General features: G+C 38.0%; 1 protein-coding gene across 1 annotated transcript in view; it reads right to left on the bottom strand.

Annotated features, from left to right (window-relative positions):
• LOC149185285 (uncharacterized protein At2g34160-like) overlaps positions 1-2,578 on the bottom strand; it is a 57,898-nt gene extending 55,320 nt beyond the window's left edge. Inside the window, exon 1 of the mRNA XM_089417876.1 lies at positions 2,120-2,578. Within this exon, the coding sequence (XP_089274002.1) occupies positions 2,120-2,320 (201 nt within the window). The 5' untranslated portion in view covers positions 2,321-2,578. The remainder of the gene's footprint in view (positions 1-2,119) is intronic.
• Positions 2,579-22,942: the final 20,364 nt, after the last annotated feature.

Here is a 22,942-nt window from a genome sequence, read left to right as displayed (position 1 = left end):
CCATCAGCTAGGAGCACCATGACACAAACTAACTGCAACATTACCTCAAACTACAAATTGAAGTGAACCTGAGGAATCATTCCCCTTGCCCAAAGACCACAAAGACATCACCAAACCAAATATCATACCAACAAGCAACCAAGGTCACCTACACACCAACGACAAGTTACTTCTTCTTGACAACAACACAACACAAGGTCCAGATCTTCCCATAGCTCTCCCTCAAGGTAGATCTAGATTTAGTAGATTGTGACCTAGTCCTTGGCTCAACTTTTACTAGCATCTTTTTGGGTTTGCACTTTTGCTATATTCACTCCTCTCATTATTTTGTGATCTCAACATTGTAAAACTTGGATTTCTAGATCTGATTTCACAAAAATTTAATTTTTAAATTTGAAAGAATTTGTATATTTTTATTTTCAAGTTTGACAAGAATTTGTATTTTTTTATTTTTAAATTGACAAGAATTTGTATTTTTTTTAATTTTTAAATTAAGAATAAGTATTTTTTTTCTATGTGTGTGTTTTTTCCATATTGGAATTTTTCTTTCAAATTTTTTTAAACCAATAAGTATTTTTTCCATGTCTGTGTTTTTTCCATATTGGAATTTTTCTTTCAAATTTTTTTAAACCAATGGGTCACCAACCTAGGCCAGTCACCCGAGGATATTATTTGACAGTCTCATTTCAACAGCTGCAGATGATGAGGGCCATTAGCTCCCTTCTAGTTATAACTTTGCTTACTGATACTTTAATTTATGTTTAAAATTAAAAATTAACTTCTGTGTGTTGCAGATACACCTACATCCAAATCTTTTTCACTTTTACTCTCTAGGGGTTTCCCTCCCTGGATAACATACCTGTAGGCTCAGGTTATGTTGTTTTTTTCTGTTGTAGCATTTTCATTTTAAGGAGCCTCTTGCAGTCCCCTGTTTTTTTATGGATTTCTTATCATTACTGTAATCTCCAGTTCCTTGGACCTAGTTTGGTATTTGGTGCAATATAATATAAATTCTATTTCATTTTTTCTCCTCTTTTCTGGGATTTCTAGGAAATACCTTATCTTAATTTAGATTTTGGAATTAAAATTGATCACTGTAAATGTATGTTTTACTCTCAAGGACAATGACCTATATTGATCATTAATGGACACGAACAAAAATTCAAATATATTTTTAAATTTCATGAAAATATAATAACTTACTTATAAATACACCTTCACAATTTCTCTTGGCGAGGAAGGTACGTTACTAACAAAAAACAAAAAAACTACCAGGATCCATAGCGTCATCTTAACGTTATGTTAAGGTGATCTTACTTTTATTACTTCCAAGGAAGAGATCGGCTTATGCTATATTTTCACTATGATTAAATAGGAAACAAGGTTATCATGAATCAAGGATATATTTTAACTATGATTTACGATATTTTTTAACTGTGATAAAAGATAAATGAAGGTAACTGGGATTTACAAAGAAATTATATTGGCATTTGAATAACTATTATGTAAATAAGAGAAATAAAATAGGGAAAATGATTCATAACATGAAATAAGAAAAATGTTGAAGATTGTTGGGGTAAAAGTGAGAAAAGTAACGTAAGTGAAATCATAATTCAGTTTTCATTTTCACTCGGACGAAATTCCAATTAAATCCATTACTCAATTTATATTTTACAGCTCAGAGAAAAAGTACAGGAAGCTTTTCGGCCACGTTTAAAATTACTTTCAATAAATAAATTTAAATAATACAAAAAAACGACTGAATCATCCATCGGAAATCCAAGAAAACGTATCACAAACCTTTAAAGCCCTGACGAAATGAAGAAAAAAACAGCAGCAGTGGTTTGAAATGAAGAAATCAGAGGCCGTCACATGGAAGTAAATGTAGAGAGTGTCGAAGTTAAGAGTGCCTTGGCAAGATTTACGTAGAATAAAAAACAAAATTAATAATAAAAAAACAAAAAAGCGACTGAATCATCCATCGGAAATCCAAGAAAACGTATCACAAACCTTTAAAGATCTGATGAAATGAAGAAAAAAACAGCAGCCGTGGTTTGAAATGAAGAATCAGAGGCCGTCACATGGAAGTAAATGTAGAGAATGTCGAAGTTAAGAGTACCTTGGCGAGATTTACGTAGAAGAACAGGGGCTTCTTAGTGTTGGAGACTTGAATCCTGTTCTTCTTGTAGTTTTCGTTGGGCGTGGCGTTGTTGTTATTAACGACAGCCGCCGTCAATTTCTCCACACCTACGTTTACTTCCTCCACCCCGGGGTGGGCTTGCTCCTGATCCTGAACCTCAGCCTCAGCCTGCGCCTGCATCTTCTCTTCTTCTTTAAACCCCCGTCACAAAGAATTGCAATGAAAACACGACAGTTCGCTCCCTTGCGCGTTTCTTAAACCGAAAGCAAAGAGGGAAATGCAATCGCAATAAATAGGAGGAGGCGGGCACTCCCGCTCGCTCTGTCCTCAACACCCGGGAAAGGCCGTTACAAATACCTTCAAGAACCTCGGTGTGAACGTGTCCGTGTTCTGGGACACCACAGCAATCTGTCCACGTGTTGACGCCCTTGCACGCCACTTGTTTGACTGCCAAACGTCGTTGCTCATTGGAATTGATTGGAAGTTGAATACCATTCGTAATTGGTGATACGAGTACTTGTCACAGGCCCCTTTGTTTGGTTGAGGATCCCTATCTCTCTGTAAAAACGATTTGTTTGCGGTATATTGTTTGGATCCGACTCGTGCAACTTAAATTTTTTTTTTTTTTTTTATTACCAAATTATTTCAAATAATGAATTTTATTTACCGATTTAATTTAATTCACCGATTTTGTAATAATGCGTTTTATTCAACGATTTTGAAATAATGGATTTATTCACCGATTTAAAACCAAATACAGTTGCCACTCGTACAATTTAATTTCTTGTTGAATTTTATTATCAAATTATGGATTTTGTTCACCGATTTTGAAATAATTGATTTTATTCACCTATTTAAACCCAAATAAATGTTAAAAGATATAGATGTGGCTGGTACAATTTAGATTCTTGTTGAATTATTATCAAATTATGGATTTTATTCACCGATTTTGACCTAACGGATTTTATTCACCGATTTTGACCTAAGGGTTTTTATTCACCGATTTTGAAATAATGGACCAAATACATGTTAAACAGATATAGATGTGTTGCGATGAAGTAGGTCTCCGGAGTTGGATTGCTTACATGGCTCTGGCATCTATTAATTATTTAGAAAGTAAATAAATTTTATTTTGATTTTATTGATTTGTTAAATTCAGTAGTAATGAAAATATATGTCTTTTAAAGATTTTTATTATATTTTTTTCTTTATTTGTTAATTTTTAAAGGAGTGGTTTTTAGTGCGATTTTTTAGAGTTTTCGGTGTCAGAATCGGGTGGAAGATTTTGAGTTGAAATTTTGATTTGTGTTATTTAAACTAGTTTTTTCACTGTACCGAGAAAACCCACAAGAAAAGCTTCCAAAAAGTAACTCGATTTTTAAATTATATTTTTTAATTTCATTTTATTTTTTATATGATTTTTTGTTAATTTTTTTTACTATTAATGATTAACCTTGTTAAAGTTTTATTATTAATGACATCATCAAGAACTTATTTGGTAACAAGTTAATCAAACTCTATAGGTTCCAACATCTATAATTTGTAATAGAATTAATAAGTGCCCAACCTCTAGCTAGATGACTTGTATTCATGAGCTTCGTAGTAATGTTGTGGCTTATGCCATATATGATACCAAATGCTCTTAATCGTATTTTGACCATATACCTCTAACCTTAACTCTAAACCTTATGCACACGAGCCACATGCAAGAAGATTTTGAGAGTCAAAGGCACATTAGTTTTGACAAAAGTAAAATGGATATCTTCTTAGTTTTGACAAAAGTAAAATGGATATCTAAATTAAAGAGAGATTTAGATTTCTTACGTATAGTGATAACATTGATCACATCTACCACAGTTTCACTACAACCCTTTTCACTAACATTAATAAGTTCTCTACCGAGGTGTCCTATAAAAAGAATAATAGAATTTCCAACCCTTGGTATGATAATAATTGCAAAATTGCTAAGAAAGTGATTATAGATACTCCTAACAAAACCATAAATCTAGAAAAAATTAATATGTACAAGGCTCTTATCAAAAAGGAGAAAAGATCCAATATAAATAGGAGGCAAGAGTTCTTCTTCCCCTTTCTAAAATTAAGCCTAGAAAATTTTGGGGGAAATTTCTAGTTCATAAAACAAAGGAAAACAATTTGATCCCCTTAAAAAACTAGGATATATATCTTAAGAATTTTTATGATTCCCCTCACACCATGGGCATCATCTTGAACACTCCTATAGAGGGGGATATCTTCTCTTTGGAAGACGTGGAGTTCAAGATTAAGTGGCTCGCTAATGGAAAAGTTAGGGATATTGAGGGCTACCAAGCTTAAATTTTCAAAATGGGAAGATTTGTCCTCAACCCTCATATACGCAAACTCCTCAATTTGGCAGTAAAACAAGACTTCCCTAAGATTTGGACACAAAGCCTTATTGTCTCTATCTTTAAAAGTGGGGATGAAAATGTTCCCTCTAACTATACAACCATTAAGATTAGCCACATTTTAGCCAAACTGTATGGAATCATGTTGGAAAAGAAGATTATCCTTTCACTTGAAAGGCAAAAAGGAGTTAAGGACAAACTGGATTTATGAGGCATCACTCAACTGTAAACCAACTTATTACTCTTAGGATCATTGCAGAAGAATGTCGCAATAATAAAATTGATCCCTTACGTTGTTTTGTGGAATTTAGAAAAGCTTTCAACATAGTTCCTCGGGATAAGCTATGGAAGAGGCTAGAAGAGATAATGGTTCCTCTTGAGTTGAGGGTTGTTGAGACTAGACTATACAAGAATGTTATTGCCAAGCTTAGGACCACTGAGCATTGGTCAAAAGAAATTAAATGCAATACTGGAGTTAAGAAAGGGTGTTCCCTATCCCCTACCCTTTTTGGCATTTACATTGACAAGCTAAAAGAGTGTTTGGAAGTAGCAAGATGTTATGAAACCAACTCAAGAAAAGATAGAAAAGATAGATCAACGCCTTAGAATTCAGCCTCTTCGAGGCGAAAACCTCCTTTATATTACATAAATGAACAATTCTTGGATGATACAAATGAAAAGACCTCCTTTCTATATATAGGAGTCTAAGGGGTGATAACATAATTAGAGCCGACATAACAATAATAATGTAAGGGCACAATAATAACAATAGTGGGCTTCTATGGGGCACAATAGTAACAATATGGGCACTCCATGGGTACATCAATATAATAAGTGGGTTATACTAATAACAATAAGGGGTTACACTAGTAGTATAGGGGCCTAACATGCCCCTCTCCTTCAAAAAGTGTTGTCCTCAACGCTTGAGTAGTTCTTGATGCTTCTATATAAAATTATTGTCCTCCCATGTGGAATATTCAGCGGGTAAGTTCTTCCACTTGATGAGATACTCTGAAATTGATCGATTTCGTAGCTGCCGGGTTCTTGTTTCTGTGACTACTCCAGGTTCCAATATGATTTTTCCTTCCTCTTCAATTTCTAGCAATATTGTTTGAATTGGGATCTTTTGCAACTTTTGAATAAGTGGCCATACTTCTTCGTCCTTCTTCCATTCATCCCTTGCTTCGTTTATCCAATCTGTTTGGATAATATAAATAGCATAAAACAATGCTTCCACATCCTCATCCTTGAAGAGTCGTCCCATTCGGTAAGGTCGCCATTTTTTAAGTGCATGTAGTATTGCCAACATTTCCTTCTCATAAATAGCTTGCTTGAGATGTAGCAGTAAAAATACCCAATCACCTACATCAAAACATTTTTCACTACGATGTTGATCTACCTGTTGTTTCGTTTGATTTTGCACCGAAGTGGCGTTATCCTTTAAAAGTTGGAGAACTTGTTGTTGATGCTCGATGTGATCTTTCACTGCTTGAACCTTTTTCTTCTTGATATGTCCTTCTATCTCTAGAGTTTGAGGAGTGGTAATTTCTTCCAATCCTTTACAAGATATGGTCGGATTCATTTCTTGATGCTCGATGTGATCTTTCACTTCTTGAACTTTTTTCTTCTTGATATGTCCTTCTATCTTGATAGTTTGAGGAGTGGTAATTTCAAACAATGAATTACAAGATATGGTTGGATTCATTTCTTCTTTCTCGATGTGATCTTTCACTTCTTGCACCTTTTTCTTCTTGATATGTCCTTCTATCTTGAGAGTTTGAGGAGAGGTAATTCTTGCCAATGCTTTACAAGATATGGTCTGATTCATTTCTTCTTTCTCTGGGGTGGGGTCCTGGCGTATATCTTCTTCTTTTGATGTTTCTTGATCCTTTTCTTCCTCCTCTTCATATTCTATGTAAAATAATTTCTTCTCAGCACACTTATGACCTTTACTGCATTTGCTATCACAATTGTAACAAAGCCATTTTTCTCTTTTTTCTTCCAATTGTTGTGGTGTAACCCTTGTAGGTTGTGGAAGGCTAGGAGAAAAAACACTTCCATATTTATAGTTGTGAGGGGTACGCTTCCTAGTTTCCATAATTTTGCTTTCCACTATGTCACAATTCCCTTTTACTCTTTCCAATTGTTGTGGTGTTGCTCTAAAGAAGGTGTTGCTCTTTGTATCCTCATAATGTGCTATCATTTCCTCCATGAAAATTGACCACGTAACAAGTTGTTTACGAGAACAAAGCCCTTTGTACCATAAAAATTGATCTGGTTCTAAATATGAAGATGCAATACATACCTTTTGTAACAGTTGTACACCATGTAGATCAAAATATTGCTCCATCTGAAGTATCCAATTTACCGGATCCTTGCCATCAAACTTCCTCATCTTGCTTTTTCTTGATTTTAGGAGCTCGACCTTGAAACGACTGTAACTCTGTACTTTCAGATCTTTAAGTTCTAAAATTGTGACCTATAGTAGCCCTCTGTGTCCTCTTTCCAATGCCACCAGTCTGATCCAAATTGGATTCTCTAAGGAAGAGTTATGCACAATCTCCCAAGATGACCTGATTATAGACCTTTCCAGAAGAGCGAACTTGTATGAAGTGCCACGTGTCACTGTTTCGACCTTTGGATCTGAAAAATGCATACAAGAAACTACAGTCTGTCCTCTTTCTGTACCTTCTTACGAAATTTCAATCCGATCCCCAAAGAGAAAGTTATGACGATTTTCCCCAGGTCACCTGTTTTGAATGTAATTCAGGAGTCTGAAAAAAGACCAACTTCCTCAAATCATATCTCTGCAAATATCGCGCGAAAAGCTCTGAAATTCGGACCCAAGGTTCAACGCGATTTCTTCTCAAATGGGTTTTTTTTTGCGACTTTTGAAACGTCACAGAAAAAAAGTTATAGTGAAAATGTCACGATGACCTGTTTGGAGCAGCGAAACCCTAGAATCCAAAGCTCTGATACCAAATGTTATGAAACCAACTCAAGAAAAGATAGAAAAGATAGATCAACGCCTTAGAATTCAGCCTCTTCGAGGGGGCAACCTTCTTTATATTACATAAATGAACAATTCTTGGATGATACAAATGAAAAGACATCCTTTCTATATATAGGAGTCTAAGGGGTGATAACATAATCAGAGCCGACATAACAATAATAATGTAAGGGCACAATAATAACAATAGTGGGCTTCTATGGGGCACAATAGTAACAATATGGGCACTACATGGGTACATCAATATAATAAGTGGGTTATACTAATAACAATAAGGGGTTACACTAATAGTATAGGGGCCTAACACAAGATGTGATAACTCCAAACTCTCTATTATGGTCATTACTCTTCTCCTTATGTTGATGATATTGTTCATCTAGCTAGGAGCTATGACGTTCTCAACAAGCAGCTTAGAATCCTCCAAGATTACTCCTCTAAGATGGGTATGGTTGTTAATACTGACAATACTAAAGTAATGATAATTGAATCCAAAAAGATCAACTATGATAATAACAAATTGGAGAAAAAAATTTCATGCAAGTATCTGGGAAGCGATATTCATCATTAACTCCACTCGAATTGTAACATCGAGAAAATGACAATTAGGGGATGGAAAGCTTATTATGGACTTGAAAACAATTGTAAGTTGACATATCTTTGGGTATGGAATATAAAAAAAAATGTCCCTCTTTGAGACTCTCGTCACCCCTCTTATTTATATGAATGTTGTTGAGATTGCAACAAGATGATGGAGCTTAGTGAAAAGAGTCGCCTTCACTAAGTGGGCCCGCAGGCTATTTTTGGCGCAAGTCTATTTTTAGACATATGGATCATGTCTATGGATTGCAGGTTGTTGTTTATGGATGATTGATCAAGTTGGAAAAAAATAGATGGACTTCTATTTTTTATGAAAGTGTGAGTGATCACAGTGTGAGTGATCAAAGTCTATTTTTAGACTGGCTGTCAAAAATAGAAAAGTCAAATATTATTATCTCACAATAATATTTGGACTATAAACTTAATCTTATTCTCTTGGAGCACTTCAGTTTGAGCTACAGAGGTGGCACATGCAGCTGTCAGAAGGAAATACGCTTTTCTTATGAGTCAGTTGAGTTGTTGCATGCATGACTTCAGTTAGAACTCAATCAGTTGAGTTTGGTGGAGTTGATTGTGGAGTTGATGGAGTTGTGTTCAGTTTAGCTTTGTTAAACTGGTTGTATTTAGTCTAACTGGCAAATAGACTAGAGATGAGTTGGGTGAATTAGTTATTAATTAATTCACAAGTTATTAACTCATAATACAACTAATGAATACATCAGTTAACTCAGTTGCATGTCAGTGCATGTTCAGTTCAACAGGGACAAGTGGTAGAGAATCAGATTGCTATCAGTTGTGACTATAGTTGTGCACCAGATCTTGCACAATCAAGGGATTGAGTATGCCAATGAGTTTGCTCACGTATTTGCCCCGCATTATAGCTTGTGCTCACGTCCAACAAAGCGTGAGTGACTATTTTGCAGGTGAAAAACGAGTTTGGTGAGCCATTCTCATCAGTTCTTGAGCAGGTATTGAGCAGTGGAGGCAGGCAAGCAGTGGAAGAGATTTGGAGATCAGATCTGAGCTGTATTGTGTGTAACAGAGGTGGAGATACTTGTGAGAAGTATTATGCTGTGTAATGTTACATGACTCAATCATTAATATACAGATAGTGTGGGGTTTTTAGCGAGATGCTTTCCCCAGGATACATACTGTGTTAATGTGTGAATGCTCTTGATGTTTTATTGTTATTGATGCTGCTATATTGTTGATCAACGTAGAGGAGCTTATGTATTGTGTATGTTTTCTGCAATAGTACATGATCATGATAATCTCCATTGAATATGTGTTAAATTATTCAAAATTTATACAAATGCGAGGTTTGAGGTTGCAGTATATCTAGAGAATCATGGAGTAAGATTGAGCTTATCCAAAAGCATATTATAACCTACAACCTCAAGTTTAAATGAAATACTCCCTACCCTATCCTCTTAATTGAAGCTAGCCTTTCCCCCATTGAAAGCATAGATATGATTAGGTATCTCTTGTATAATAAGAAACTATACAACATGGAAGCCAACAAGTTCCCCAAAATTGCTTCTAACTTTAGCCAAAACCCCCACCTTCAGCTCAAGCAACGCCAGCATAAGGATGTCCTACCTTGGCTAGACCATTGGGAGGCAAAGGAGGAAATCATCTTAGAGAATAAGGATAATATTAAAAATATTATACTTCCAAATTTAAGGATAAGTTGTGGGATGATAAGAAGTTGGAGGTAAAAAGGAAGCTAAGGTATTATAAGGAGGTGATCAACCCTAATCTTGATAACTAGAATTATCTTTCTGACTTAACCAATGTCAAGAATAAAATGAATATTGCTAAGATAAAAACCAATTCTCATGAGCTTCAAAGTGAAATCGAGTGTTGGTCAATTCCCAAAACATCTTGGGATGAAAGAGTTTATCACCTTTGTTATAGTAAGAGGATTGAAGATGAAAAACACTTTCTCTTGGATTGTCTAACTCTTACATCCATTCTAATTTTCAAAATCTTTGCCACACTACCAACCTTCTTGACTTGTTAAGTCAGCGAAACTATGGCAATCTAGGAATGCTTCTCTCCTTTCTTTTCAATCATAAAAATAAAATATTAAAAATATCAATTAATCTCTTACTTTATTAAACTTTGATAAATCATATTAATCTCAGTAAACATCAATAATCATCATCATAAAATTTTAATTATTAATAACCAAATTGGAATATTTAATAGAGTCACATAATAAAAAATAAATTAATAGAACCATAAAACTCAGTGCTTTTTGAAATAATAATTTAATTCATAGTTAATCTCATGTGTTTTCTTGTAAAATTAAACTCTTCCTACATTGAGCCTAATGGAAGGGAAGTTGCCTCTTAAACATGGAGGGGGTAAATTCTTAAATATGGGAGTTAAACTTTTAAATAGAGAAGGGTAGTTACCTTTTAAATAGGAAATGAAGGAAGGAAGGAAATTATTTTAACATCCACGAGGCTAAAGATAGCCTATGGGACATATTGCTTCTTCATTTCATCCACTTGATGTATTTGGCCCTAAATAGATTATCTCAAGAGCTAGCTATCAGCATATCTGCATAACTTTCCTTGTTGCCTTTGAATGATCTGATAATGATCATAAACAAAACTGAAGTAGAATTGAATACTGCCAACAGTGAATTGATTGTTAACTCGATCGCTTAATGTGGAAGACTGAAGGAAAGCAATTGATTTAAGACTTAATCAAGAACTTAAGAAGCATCATTAAACATGAAATTGCAGCAAAGAACAGAGATAGAAGACAACAAACATTGATTACGGAGTTCGTCCCTGTTGGACTACGTCTCCAGGTCTGCTTTCAAGATGGGCATCCATTTTATTAAGGATTGATCCAAGGAAGTATTTACACAGAAAAACACTAGATTGAATGTGCTCGCAGGCACCTCTGGTCTCTGTCAACAGAAATCTCTCTCTCCTAGCTTTCCAATGCCTGTCTTGGTTCCCAATTCTGCCTCCAGACGACCAAGATACACTGAAAACAAAACTGTCTCTCTCTCTCAGAATTTGAGTACAAAGTCTTCAAAATCACTCTAATGTCTTCTCCATGAGTAAAAGGATGAATTTATAGGCTTTGCAGGTTCATTCGAACTCCTTTTGGCTAAACTTGGCATGAATGGTTAGCATTAAAGGTTCATGGGTCTCGATCTTGTCACATAGTGAAACATAGAGCTAAGGTGCATGGTGGTTGTATTACAACTGTGCATAAACCATTAAAAACCCAAAATAAACCATATTATAAAAATAACCCCTAGCGGTCAACTGACAGCACGAAGAATTGAACTGCTAGCATGTGACTAGTGAGCGGTCAACTCAGTGGCGGACACCTCGTGGTAAATCATCAACAGTTGGAATTTGTGTATCTTCCTTTGGATCCATGATCATCGGAGATTCATACAACTTTAGATTTCCACATTTACAACTGAATAAATATGCATGTAAGGAGGTAAATCTAATCGAAATACATTATTTCCAATCTTTTCTACAATCTTGAAAGGACCATACATAATGGGTTTCAGTTTCTTACCTTCACCTTTCAACATGTCTTTACTGATATACAGCCATACCTGATCCATGACCTAAAAATGATGATCGACTCGATGCTTGTCATGGTGCATTTTGTACTTGGCCTGACTCTTCTCTAATTGATCCTGCACTACTTCATGTATTTGTTGTATTCGTTGAATGAACTTAACTGCTATATTTGAATCATCATGTCCATTCACTTTATATTCTTCACCAAACATGAAATCCATTAGTGACTTTGGTAGATACCCAAAACATGTTTCAAATGGAGATCAATTAGTTAAAGAATGTAAGGCTCGATTGTAAGCATGTTGCACATAAGGTAAAGATTCATCCCAAAACTTAGGATGTTTGTTGCAATAACCTCAGAGAATATGTATCGCTGTCTTGTTCACCACTTCTGTTTTTTCGTTGGTCTGTGGGTGAAAAGTTGTGCTCTTCTTTAGCTTTGTGTCCATGAGTCCCTACAAAGTGGACCAAAACTCTCGTACAAAACGAGTGTCTCGATCATAAATAATGGAAGTAGGTAACCCAAAATGAACCCATACCTGCTCAAAGAACATTTGTGTGGTCTGTTCAGCTGTCACTTGCTTTTTGCACGAAACATAAATGCACATCTTGCTAAATCTATCAACCACAACATACATGTAATCATGTCCTCTCTTGGACATAGGAAGTCCTCCAACAAAGTCCATGGAAATGTTGTCCCATGGTCGCAAAGGAACTGGAAGTGGCATATACAATCCAATCTTTCGATTGCTTGGGTTACTTGTCGAACACATCACACATCCTTTAATGTACTTAACAATTGTTTCATACATGTGAGGCCAGTAACAATACCTTTGAATTTGTGCCATTATCTTGCTTACTCCAAAATGTCCTGAAATGCGAGAAGAATGTGCTTCCTGAATAACATGCGCCCTTTCTGTCTGTGGTATGCACAACTTACCCAAATGATATAACAACCTGTCATGAATATGATAATCGACTTCTTCCATCTAAGTAACATGAGTTAGTGATTCATAAATATCTTTGAAATCAGCATCTGTACTATATTGTTCTAAATAATTTTCATGTTTTAAAGAACTATTATGCAGCACTACTGAAGCATTCAAAGATGGCCTAGACAACATATCAGCTACTTTGTTTGTTACACCTTTCTTGTACTTGATTACTAAGTGAAATTGTTGAAGAAATCCCATCCATCTGTAATGACGATATTGTTGCGACTTAGTTTGAGACTGAAGGTATTGAAGCAATTGATGATCTATGTAAATCATTGTTCCCTTACCCATTAAGTAGTGTTTCCATTTCTTTACACTTTCAACCAAAGCAAATAGTTCTTTATCACATGTCAGATAATTTATAACTGCCTTAGAAAAAGTTTTGGAATGAAACAAATTGGTTTGCCTTTTTGAAGTAAGACTGCACCCATTGCATAACCACTAGCATCTGTTTCAATTTTGAATGGTTGTTGAAGATCAGGTAAAGCTAAGATTGGTGCTATGACAATTTTCTGCTTAAGTTTATCAAAATCTTTCTTTTTTTTTGTTTCCGTCCCCACTGAAAGGAAACTTTAGAACCTATTAAAGCATGTAACAGTGATGCAATCAAAGAAAACTGAGCAATAAATTTTCTCCAATATTGAACTGCACTTATAAAACTCCTAACTTCAGTCACATTCCGTGGCCTTGGCCATTTAACAATCAGATCGATTTTAGCTGGATCTATTTTCAAATTTCCACCTCCAACTATGTAACCAAGATAATTCAATGAAGTTTTCCCAAACTCACATTTGGAAAGTTTAAGGTACAATTTTTCCCTGTGCAACACTTCGAAGACCTGTTTAACATGCCTAACATGCTCTTCCATACTGGAACTGAAAATCAAGATATCATCTAAGTAGATTATGACAAATTTATCAATGTATGGGCGGAATACATCATTCATAACCCACATGAAAGTTGTTGGAGCATTACACAAACCAAAAGGCATTACTAACCATTCAAATAGTCCCTGCCTAGTTTTGAATGCAGTTTTCCAGATGTCATTTTCTGCAATGCGAATTTGATGATACCCACTACGCAAATCCAACTTAGTGAAATAGACAACATTTTTCAACTGATCAAGTAAATCATCTATCCTGGGAAGAGGATACATGTTTTTTATTGTGATTTTGTTTAAGGCTCTACAGTCGACACACATTCTCCATGTCTCGTCTTTCTTAGGAACCAAAATTATGGGTGAGCCAGATGGATATTAACTGGGTCGAATGAAACCTTTTTCAATCAAATCTTGGATTCGTTTCTTGATTTCTTTGTTCTCTATAACTGACATGCGATACATTCCGACATTAGGAAGAGGGGCATCAGACATCAATTGTATCTCATGTTGTATTTCCCGTTTAGGAGGGAGATGTTTTGGTTATTTAAATAGACTTTGAAAAGATTCTACCACTTTAACCAAACTATCTTTAAACTGATATTCACAATCTGAACAAGCATCATGTTGATCCTTATGTTGTTCTTTTACAACCATGAGTACATATCTCTTACTTGAACTTATTAATCACTTCATTTGATTAACAGTAACTAAATCCAAGTGTGTTTTGAGTTTATGTGCCCTGACAATGTATTCAATTCCATCTTTCTTAAGATGATATTTATGCTCTTTCCTATGAAACACAACATCACGATCATAGAGATAAGGACTCCCTAGCACTACTCCACATATGTTTGTTGGAATCACATCTAAATCCACTTCATCAATGTAATTAGTTGTGATGGCAAATTTTAAGCGGCACTGCTTTGTGACATTAATCTGAGTCTCTTTATTTAACCAACCTAATGGGTATGTTCTAGATGATTCTATGTCTCCAAACCCAATAAACCTTCAAATATTAAATTTGCCTGTGATCCACTGTCAAAAAATGTATCTATTTTTTGTGCTTAGAAGTTATCCTTATATGAAATAATTTGACTCTTTTATCCTCATTCAAATGATTTATGTTTGAAGAAGATGCAGAAGTACTAGAACTTGAACCAATGTCAGAAGTTTTACCTGTCGAAACCATTGCGGTTATTTTCCTTTCATTACTTGAGTCGAAGCCCAAATCTTGTTGGATTTTTGCATTAACCTTCTTTTCACCTTTCTTCTTCTGGAATTTCTTTGGTCTGATTTTTGGGTGAAGTTTACAACAATTGGCTTCATCATGTCCAATCCTCTGGTAGTGAGTACAAGTAGGTCTTTCACTTTCCTTCTGAGTTGTTGTTGTTTTCTTTCCCTTCGAATTGCTCTTCCTCTTGTTGTCTCTGGAATCCTTGATTTCCAACTATCTGGATGCTTTTGGTGAAAAATTGAATGGTCTACCACCTGATTCAATATGTATGGCTTGAACACACACTTCATCAAAATCATCAGGATTAAACATCAATAATGTATGTTGTAAATATGAATGTAAACTGCCAATGTACTTTAATAAAGTTTTGCATGTATCCAATGGAATACCAAGCGCCAAAACTTTCTTCCTGAACTCCTGAGTAAGCTCTTGAACATTCTGCCCTTTACCTTACCTCAAATGCTGCCAATCAATAACATCTTGCTGCATGTATCACAAAGGATAAAAAAAAATTCTAAGAGCTTTTAAAAACTTAGACCATGAAGAGATGACTTTACCTTTCCACTTTACATCTATTTGAGTTTTACTTTCCCACCAGATTAAAGTTCTTCCCCCATTCTAAGTGTAGCTAACTGAGTTTTTTTTTTTCATCAGAAATGTTCTGAATTCTACAATACAATTCTAACTGCTTAATCCAGTTATCTAGCTTTTCAAGATTCATTTCGCCATCATAAATAGGTAGTTCAAATTTAACATCAAGTTTCAAAAGAGATGATTTCTTAGGTTTCTTTTCTATTTCACAATCAGAACTGGAAGGAGAAGAAGAAGATGATGATGATGGAGGAGAAGGAGGTTTATTAGCCTTGCCTTTTCCCTTGTCCTTCTTCGATGTCTTTGAAGAAGAAGTTGCATCTCTCACCTTATTATCTTTGTAGAGTTATCCCAACATTTGTTGCATTTTCAAAAACATTTACTGAAACTATTCCTGATCCATGACCTTCCCTTCAGGAGTTTCACCTGCATCGGATCTTGTCATTGTCGATCGATGAGTGACTTTTCGCTTTCCAATTTCTGGATTGAACTCCTCAAGTGTTCCTTCTCCACGTCGCGACCTGGACCTGGTTAACATTCACTGGCAAAAATTCTACAAAACACAACTTGCTCCGATACCAAATTATATGATCTAATAATGATCATAAACAAAACTGAAGTAGAATTGAATATTTGCCAGCAGTGAATCGATTGTTAACTCGATCGCTTAATGTGGAAGACTGAAGGAAAGCAATTGATTTAAGACTTAATCAAGGACTTAAGAAGCATCATTAAACATGTAATTGCAACAAATAATAGACATAGAAGACAAAAAACATTGATTACGAAGTTCTTCCATGTTAGACTACGTCTTCGGGTCCGCTTTCAAGATGGGCGTTCATTTTATTAAGGATTGATCCAAGGATGTCTTTACACAGAAAAACACCAGACTGAATGTGCTCGCAGGCACCTCTAGTCTTTGTCAACAGAAATCTCTCTCTCTCCTAGCTTTCCAACGCCTATCTCAGTTCCCAATTCCGCCTCCGAACAACTAAGATACGCTGAAAATAAAACTGCCTCTCTCTCTTAGAATCTGAGCACAAATTCTTCAAAATCACTCTAATGTCTTCTCCATGAGTAAAAGGATGAATTTATGGGCTTTGCATGTTCATTCGAACTCCTTTTGGGTAAACTTGGCATGAATGGTTAGCATTAAAGGTTCATGGGTCTCGGTCTTGTCACATAGTGACACATAGAGATAAGGTGCATGGTGGTTGTATTACAACTGCGCATAAACCATTAAAAACCCAAAATAGACCATATTATAAAAATAACTGATGAGCCCCAATTTTGGTACAATTTGGGCTCATTTTGGCCTATCTACTTGCTCAAACCATTCATTTTTATTGCTTATGCATGCATTTCTTAGTTTATTCATGTTGTTTGTAGGAAGAAGGGTAGGCACTCTCTCTACGTGACTGATGCATGTTGATTCCAGGTTTTGGCATTAAAAGGGAGAAAAAGACAACGAAAAAGGAGTTAAGGAGACAACGAGGTGGCACTGCGGGTTTTGGGAGAGGATGTCCACGGTTCTAGGGACATCCCTCGTGATTCCCATCAAGAACTCCGAGCTCTAAATCCATCTCCCCTCTGAGCTTAAAAAACGGCCAGCTGTTCTACAGGAACAACAGTTATAAACTGCTCTACAGGAACAACAATTATGTCCATCCTACAGGATCAGCAGTTAAACTCTAGTTGGACAGCCGAGCTCCTAAAATGTAGGACACTTGTTGGATCATCATTTTTGTATAAGTATGAAGGCTTTAGCCTTAGATAGGTTGTTGAAACTCTCGTATTGCTATTGTAATTTTGGAGCACAGTTCAGTTTTCGTTCCTTTTTGTAAGCCAATTTGGCATGATATCAGTTATGAATAAAGAAGGCAGTTTGTGATCTAGTTCTGAGTTTTTCTTAAGGAGACTATAGCTCTCAGGTTAGGGCCCAACCTGAGAGCCATAGATCCCCTCTGCTGTAGTGTTGTTTCCATTTCCTTTCAGCACTGTGAGCTTTCCATTTACACATGCAATTTGAATTACAGGTTGTTGAGTTGGTCTTTTCTCATGAAGTAGATAGGAGTTTGCTTATAGTGAATTTGTTTCCATTTGCTTAGTGTAGCAGAGGATAAATATAATCGATTGGAGCTCCAACAAAAAGGTTGTTAAGGCTCACTGCCGTCTCATCTGGGATTGGAGTGAAGTCCATGATTAACCACCAAAAATACGCATTTCTTGATTCCATGATTGCTGCCAACACAAACACGTTAAGTTAGATGCTTTTACATGATTCACACAGGCACCACACTTCCTTACCACAGCTTCATGCACGTTCTCTTTCACATTTCGATTGCTGCTCATTGAATTTACAGGCACAAGTAGTTTAGGTTGATGCATTTTTGGTTAAGTAACAGTCATAATCATTTGTTTCACTTACACTGCTCTCTCTCTCTCTCGTTCCATCACTTTGTCCTCCATCTTGATCACGCATGCAGACATCTCTTTGACCCCTGCTCCGCTCTGTTACCTCACCAAGTCTTTCATTCCTCACGTGTTTCCATTCTCTAGCCTTTCATTGACATAGCCCTTCACCTTCCATCCTCCTCCCTACACTCACTTCCCATCCTAATCTTTCACTTCTAAAGCCATCACCAGCCTCATCCCTACCTTACACATCTCCCTCTACCATTTCATCATCCCTCCATCACTCCAAACACTCACGGTAGGTCATCCTGTAGCCATTTATAGACATCCTGTAGAAAACAGAGTATCCTGTAGGATTCTCCACAGCCATCCTGTAGGAGGCCACTCTCTCGGTTGCTGAGCATCTGAATGCGAGGAACCTCTGTGGATGGGTGCTAAGGATCCCTAGGGACCTCTCCTAGCCTCCCCAACCTATCCCACGCTTTCCTTCCTTCTCCATCCCATCTGCACAACCAAACCCTAGTTAGCTCAAGATCACCATCATCCCACACACACTTAAAAGAAAATACAAAAACATAACTTTCATGATGCAAGTAGTTTAGAATGATGCATTTTCATTTATCAGAGGTAGTGACAGCATTGGTAGAAGTTGCATTTACATTCCATGCATTGTAGAGGTCAGACTAGTTAAATTAGGGTTTCCTAGGTTTACATGCTTTGATTTGCTTTCAGTTCATTTTTGTCAAGTAGAATAGCTTTCCTTTGAGATTAGCTTTCGTCCATCAATTAGCAAGCTTCTTCTGAGAGCCTATAGAAGTTGGCTTGAGCCCTAGCGGACTTGTGCCAGCTGACCAAGTGACAGCTGCGACAAGAGCTAGTACTTGTGCATATAGCACCGTCGCTTCCAAGTTTGTACGAACTACCGGGTTGATAAAATGAGAGACAGGAAGCCCCAGGAGTTGTAGCATTATTGCTACAATACTGGAGCTCACCATCTTTTTGGCGCCGTTGCCGGGGAAGCGTCAGAGTATTAGTAATTGTTGCTTTTCTTCTACTTCCATACTCTTACTTCTGCTCAGTAGTTTACTTCATTTCCCTTTTTGCAAAAGTAGCTTAGCATTTCTTGCTTTCCTAGATTAGCATTTCCTGCTTTCCTAGATTAATATTTCCTGCTTTCCTAGATTAGCTTTCCAATTTTGCAATTTCATTTGAGCAATATAGTTAGTTGTAGATCACTTTGTTTCAGTTTTGCAGGTACCAAAGAAAAAGCAAAAGCACTCAAAACAAAAGAAAAAAGTCCTTTCCATTTCATGCCTCGTAGGAACCGTGATAGATCAGGCAAATTCCTACCAAACACCCCCACCACATCACTGAGTCACCCTTCACTCTTCTTTGGTGACCGTGACCTAGAGGAACCTATAGGTGAACATCCGAAGATACATCAAGACCCTATAGAAGAAGAAGAGTTAGAGACCACTCCATCTGTAGCCATGGCTGATAATAGGAGAGAAGATGAGAGAATAGAAGGAGCTTTCCCCATCCGAGAGACCAATGGAGAGATGAGAATGAAAAACATTAGCCCCTCTGCTTTGCCTCACTTCCATGGACTGACCACTGAGGATCCTGATACCTTCTTATTTGAGTTTGCTGTCCTTTGTAGAACCTATGACTATACTGAAGATGAGCAAAAGCTGAAGCTTTTCCCTTCCACCCTTAAGGATGCAACCCTACGCTGGTTCATGGGATTACCTGGGAATAACATAGCTACTTGGGCTCAGATGCAGCAAGCCTTCAATACCAAGTATAGGGATTATTGTAGGTCCAAGGAAACTGAGGGGGAGATCTTTTGAATGACCATGGGGAATGATGAGTCTTTAGAGGATTATGAGGAGAGGTTCCAACTTAGTTATAAACGGGCCAGGTGCACACTTGACCCTGAGTCCCTCAAGTTGGTTCTACTCCGAGGAGTCCCTGAAGATCTCTTAGACACCCTTCACATGTTAGCTGGGGGGGACATTTACCAACTGCCTTATGAGGACATCAAGACTGTGTTCCGAAATCATTCTAGGGCAGCTAGGAAAAGAGGTAGAGGAAATCTCCTCTCCACTGGTGTCCCCTTCTCCAAACATGAGTTTACAAACCAATTAGAAGATCTTAAGAGTGAGGTGAGACAGACCATTGCCATGCAGCTGGACACATTCAGGATCCAGCAGAAGAAAGAAGAAGCTGAGAGAGCCTTGGCTATCTTCTGTCCTAGGTGCACCAGAAGACACCCTAAGAACGAATGCCCATTGCATTCGGTTGAAGTGTGTTTTGTTTGTGAGGAAGACCATCCTACCAATCAGTGTCCCACCTTACCTGGGTTTAAAGCCATGTACCAAGGGACTGAAGCCCCCACTGAACCTCTCTACTTCATCAATCAAAGGAGGCCTCAAGGATCTAGACCTTATCAGCAGGGGATGCAAGGGGCATCTCAAGCCTATTACAACCCCAACCAATCGACTCCTATGCCTTCCTGGGGTCCCCCTGCTCATCCTTCTTGGTCCATGCCTCCTCCATGGTCTTATCCACCTCAGTATCCTACTCAACCTCCCTCTCATCCATATCACTCACATACCCAGTTGCAGCCTCAATGGAGTGCTCCTCAGTCGGGGTGGAGGCCCCAATACAACACTCCTCCTGCCATTTTGCCTCCACCACCAGTCCAACCTCAGCCTTTACCTCCTGCTCCTCCTAGGCAACCTCAGATGCCTGCTCAACCGAACCCGAACCCCAACAATAGACAGGCTCAGCAGGTATATACTGGGGAGACCTCATGCCCTACCTATGCTGTGGAGATCCAGGAGATCAATCTTAGATCTGGAAAGACTCTTCCAGATCGCCAACCTCCTCCCCCAGAGGATGAGGAAAACCATCAGGAGAGTGAACCTAAGCCTATCCCGCCCTTTCCTGAGAGACTAACAGCCACCACACAACCTAACCCAGAAGAAGATGAGCTTTTGGGTGAGCTCAAGCAGTTGTGTGTAAAAATCCTACTCCTCCAAGCCATCAAGGATGTGCCTATATATAACAAGCTGGTTAAGGAGAAGTGTTTCAAACACCCAGGCAAACGGAAGAAATATGCCTCAACTATCAATGTCATAGGACAACTGTCTGACCTGATGCTAGGACAAGTCATCTGCCCAAAGTACCTAGATCCTGGAAGCCCTGTAGTAGATGTTCACATCAATGGCACCATTATCCCCCACACCTTGATTGATCTGGGGGCAGCCATCAATGTGATGACCAGAGATACCATGCTTAAACTCAATCTTCAGGGTTCCTTGAGGAAGACCTCGACAGTACTGCAATTAGCAGATCGCTCCACCGTGACTCCCAAAGGGATTGTGGAGGATGTCTTGGTCTCTATTGATTCTTGGGAATACCTTGCAGACTTCCTGGTTCTGCAACCAAAGGCCAAGCTTACTGGATACCCTTTCATCTTGGGAAGGCCTTGGTTAGCTACTGCAGATGCTTACATAAGTTGTCGGGCAGGGAACATGACCATCAAGAATGGTCCCATGTCCAAGCAACTTGTCCTATACCCTCCTGCCCAACCTTCTTTAGAGCATGATTTACCACTCTGGTTGGAAGAAGGAGAAGAAGACGAGGTGTATTCAGCACCTCTGTGTACCATAGAAGCCAATAGAAGAGACCCTCCTACCGAGGATGATCTGATTGAGACCCTGATCCAGAATCCACCTTCTAGTGCACTATCTTTAGAGAAGTTGGTGGAGGATGCCCAAGCTAGCACCTCAGTGGACCTCTGTACAACCGACCCTGTCACTCCCAGAATCAAAAGTGTGGAGTTTGGCCCTGAGAGAGCATTAAAGATCAGCTCCTCCCTATCTCCTTCCCAGGAGAAGGAGTTGTGTAGCCTATTGGCCAGCCACTTAGATGCCTTTGCTTGGAGCTATAAGGAGATGAAAGGAGTCCATCCCTCGGTCTGTACCCATCATATATACATCAAAGAGGATTGTAAACCAGTTAGGCAACCCCAGAGGAGGATGAATCCAGCCCTCAAGGACATTGTCAAGGAAGAGTTGCAAAAACTGTTGGATGCCGGATTCATCTACCCCATCTCAGATAGTGAATGGGTGTCCCCTCTAGTGTTGGTTCCCAAGAAGAATGGGAAGTGGAGGATCTGTGTAGATTACCGTGAGCTGAACAAAGCTACCAAGAAAGACCATTTCCCCCTACCCTTCATAGATCAAGTGTTGGATGGACTGGCAGGAAAGAAGTTCTTCTCTTTCCTGGATGGGTTTAGCGGGTACAATCAAATCCAAATCAGCCCGGAAGACCAAGATAAGACCACCTTCACCTGTCCTTGGGGTACTTTTGCCTACAGAGTCCTCCCCTTTGGGCTATGCAATGCTCCTGCTACTTTTCAGAGAGCTGTCTTAAGCATCTTCTCGGAGTTGGTCCATGATGCAGTGGAAATATACATGGATGACTTTACCCCTTATGGGGCCAACTTCCAGGAAGCATTGTCCAACTTGGGAAAGGTCCTCACCAAGTGCACTGAGATGAACTTATCCCTTAGTCCTGAAAAATGTGAATTCCTAATGACTGAGGGGACCGTGCTAGGCCATACTATTTCTTCCCAAGGATTGCAGGTGGATCCCAACAAAATTGCTCTCATCAAAAGGATTCCACCTCCTCAAAAAGTAAGGGATGTCCGGAGTTTCTTGGGATTAGCAGGATACTACCGGAGATTCATTAAGGACTTCAGCAAGTTAGCCTCACCATTGTTTGGTCTGTTGGCAAAAGATGTGGAGTTTAAATGGACTGACGAGTGTCAGAAGAGTTTGAATGAGATAAAGGACAAGTTGGTGTCTGCACCAATCTTGAGAGGTCCAAACTGGGCCCTACCTTTCCACATCCACACTGATGCCTCAAACAAATCCATAGGTGCAGCCTTAGGACAAGTTGAGGAAAAACTTCCATATGACATTTACTTCGTTAGCAAAAACTTGTCCAAAGCCGAGCTGAACTACATTGTAACCGAGAAGGAATTCTTAGCTGTGGTCCATGCACTGAACAAGTTCCGTCATTATATTACCGATTACCAGACTTTTGTACATACTGACC

The sequence above is a fragment of the Pinus tabuliformis genome, chromosome 3_2, assembly GCF_031772625.1.
Source record: "Pinus tabuliformis cultivar Carrire ecotype Pingquan chromosome 3_2, CPIR1, whole genome shotgun sequence".
NCBI lineage: Eukaryota > Viridiplantae > Streptophyta > Pinopsida > Pinales > Pinaceae > Pinus > Pinus tabuliformis.
Note: the sequence above shows the minus strand (reverse complement) of the source record. Positions and strands in the feature narration are given on the sequence as shown.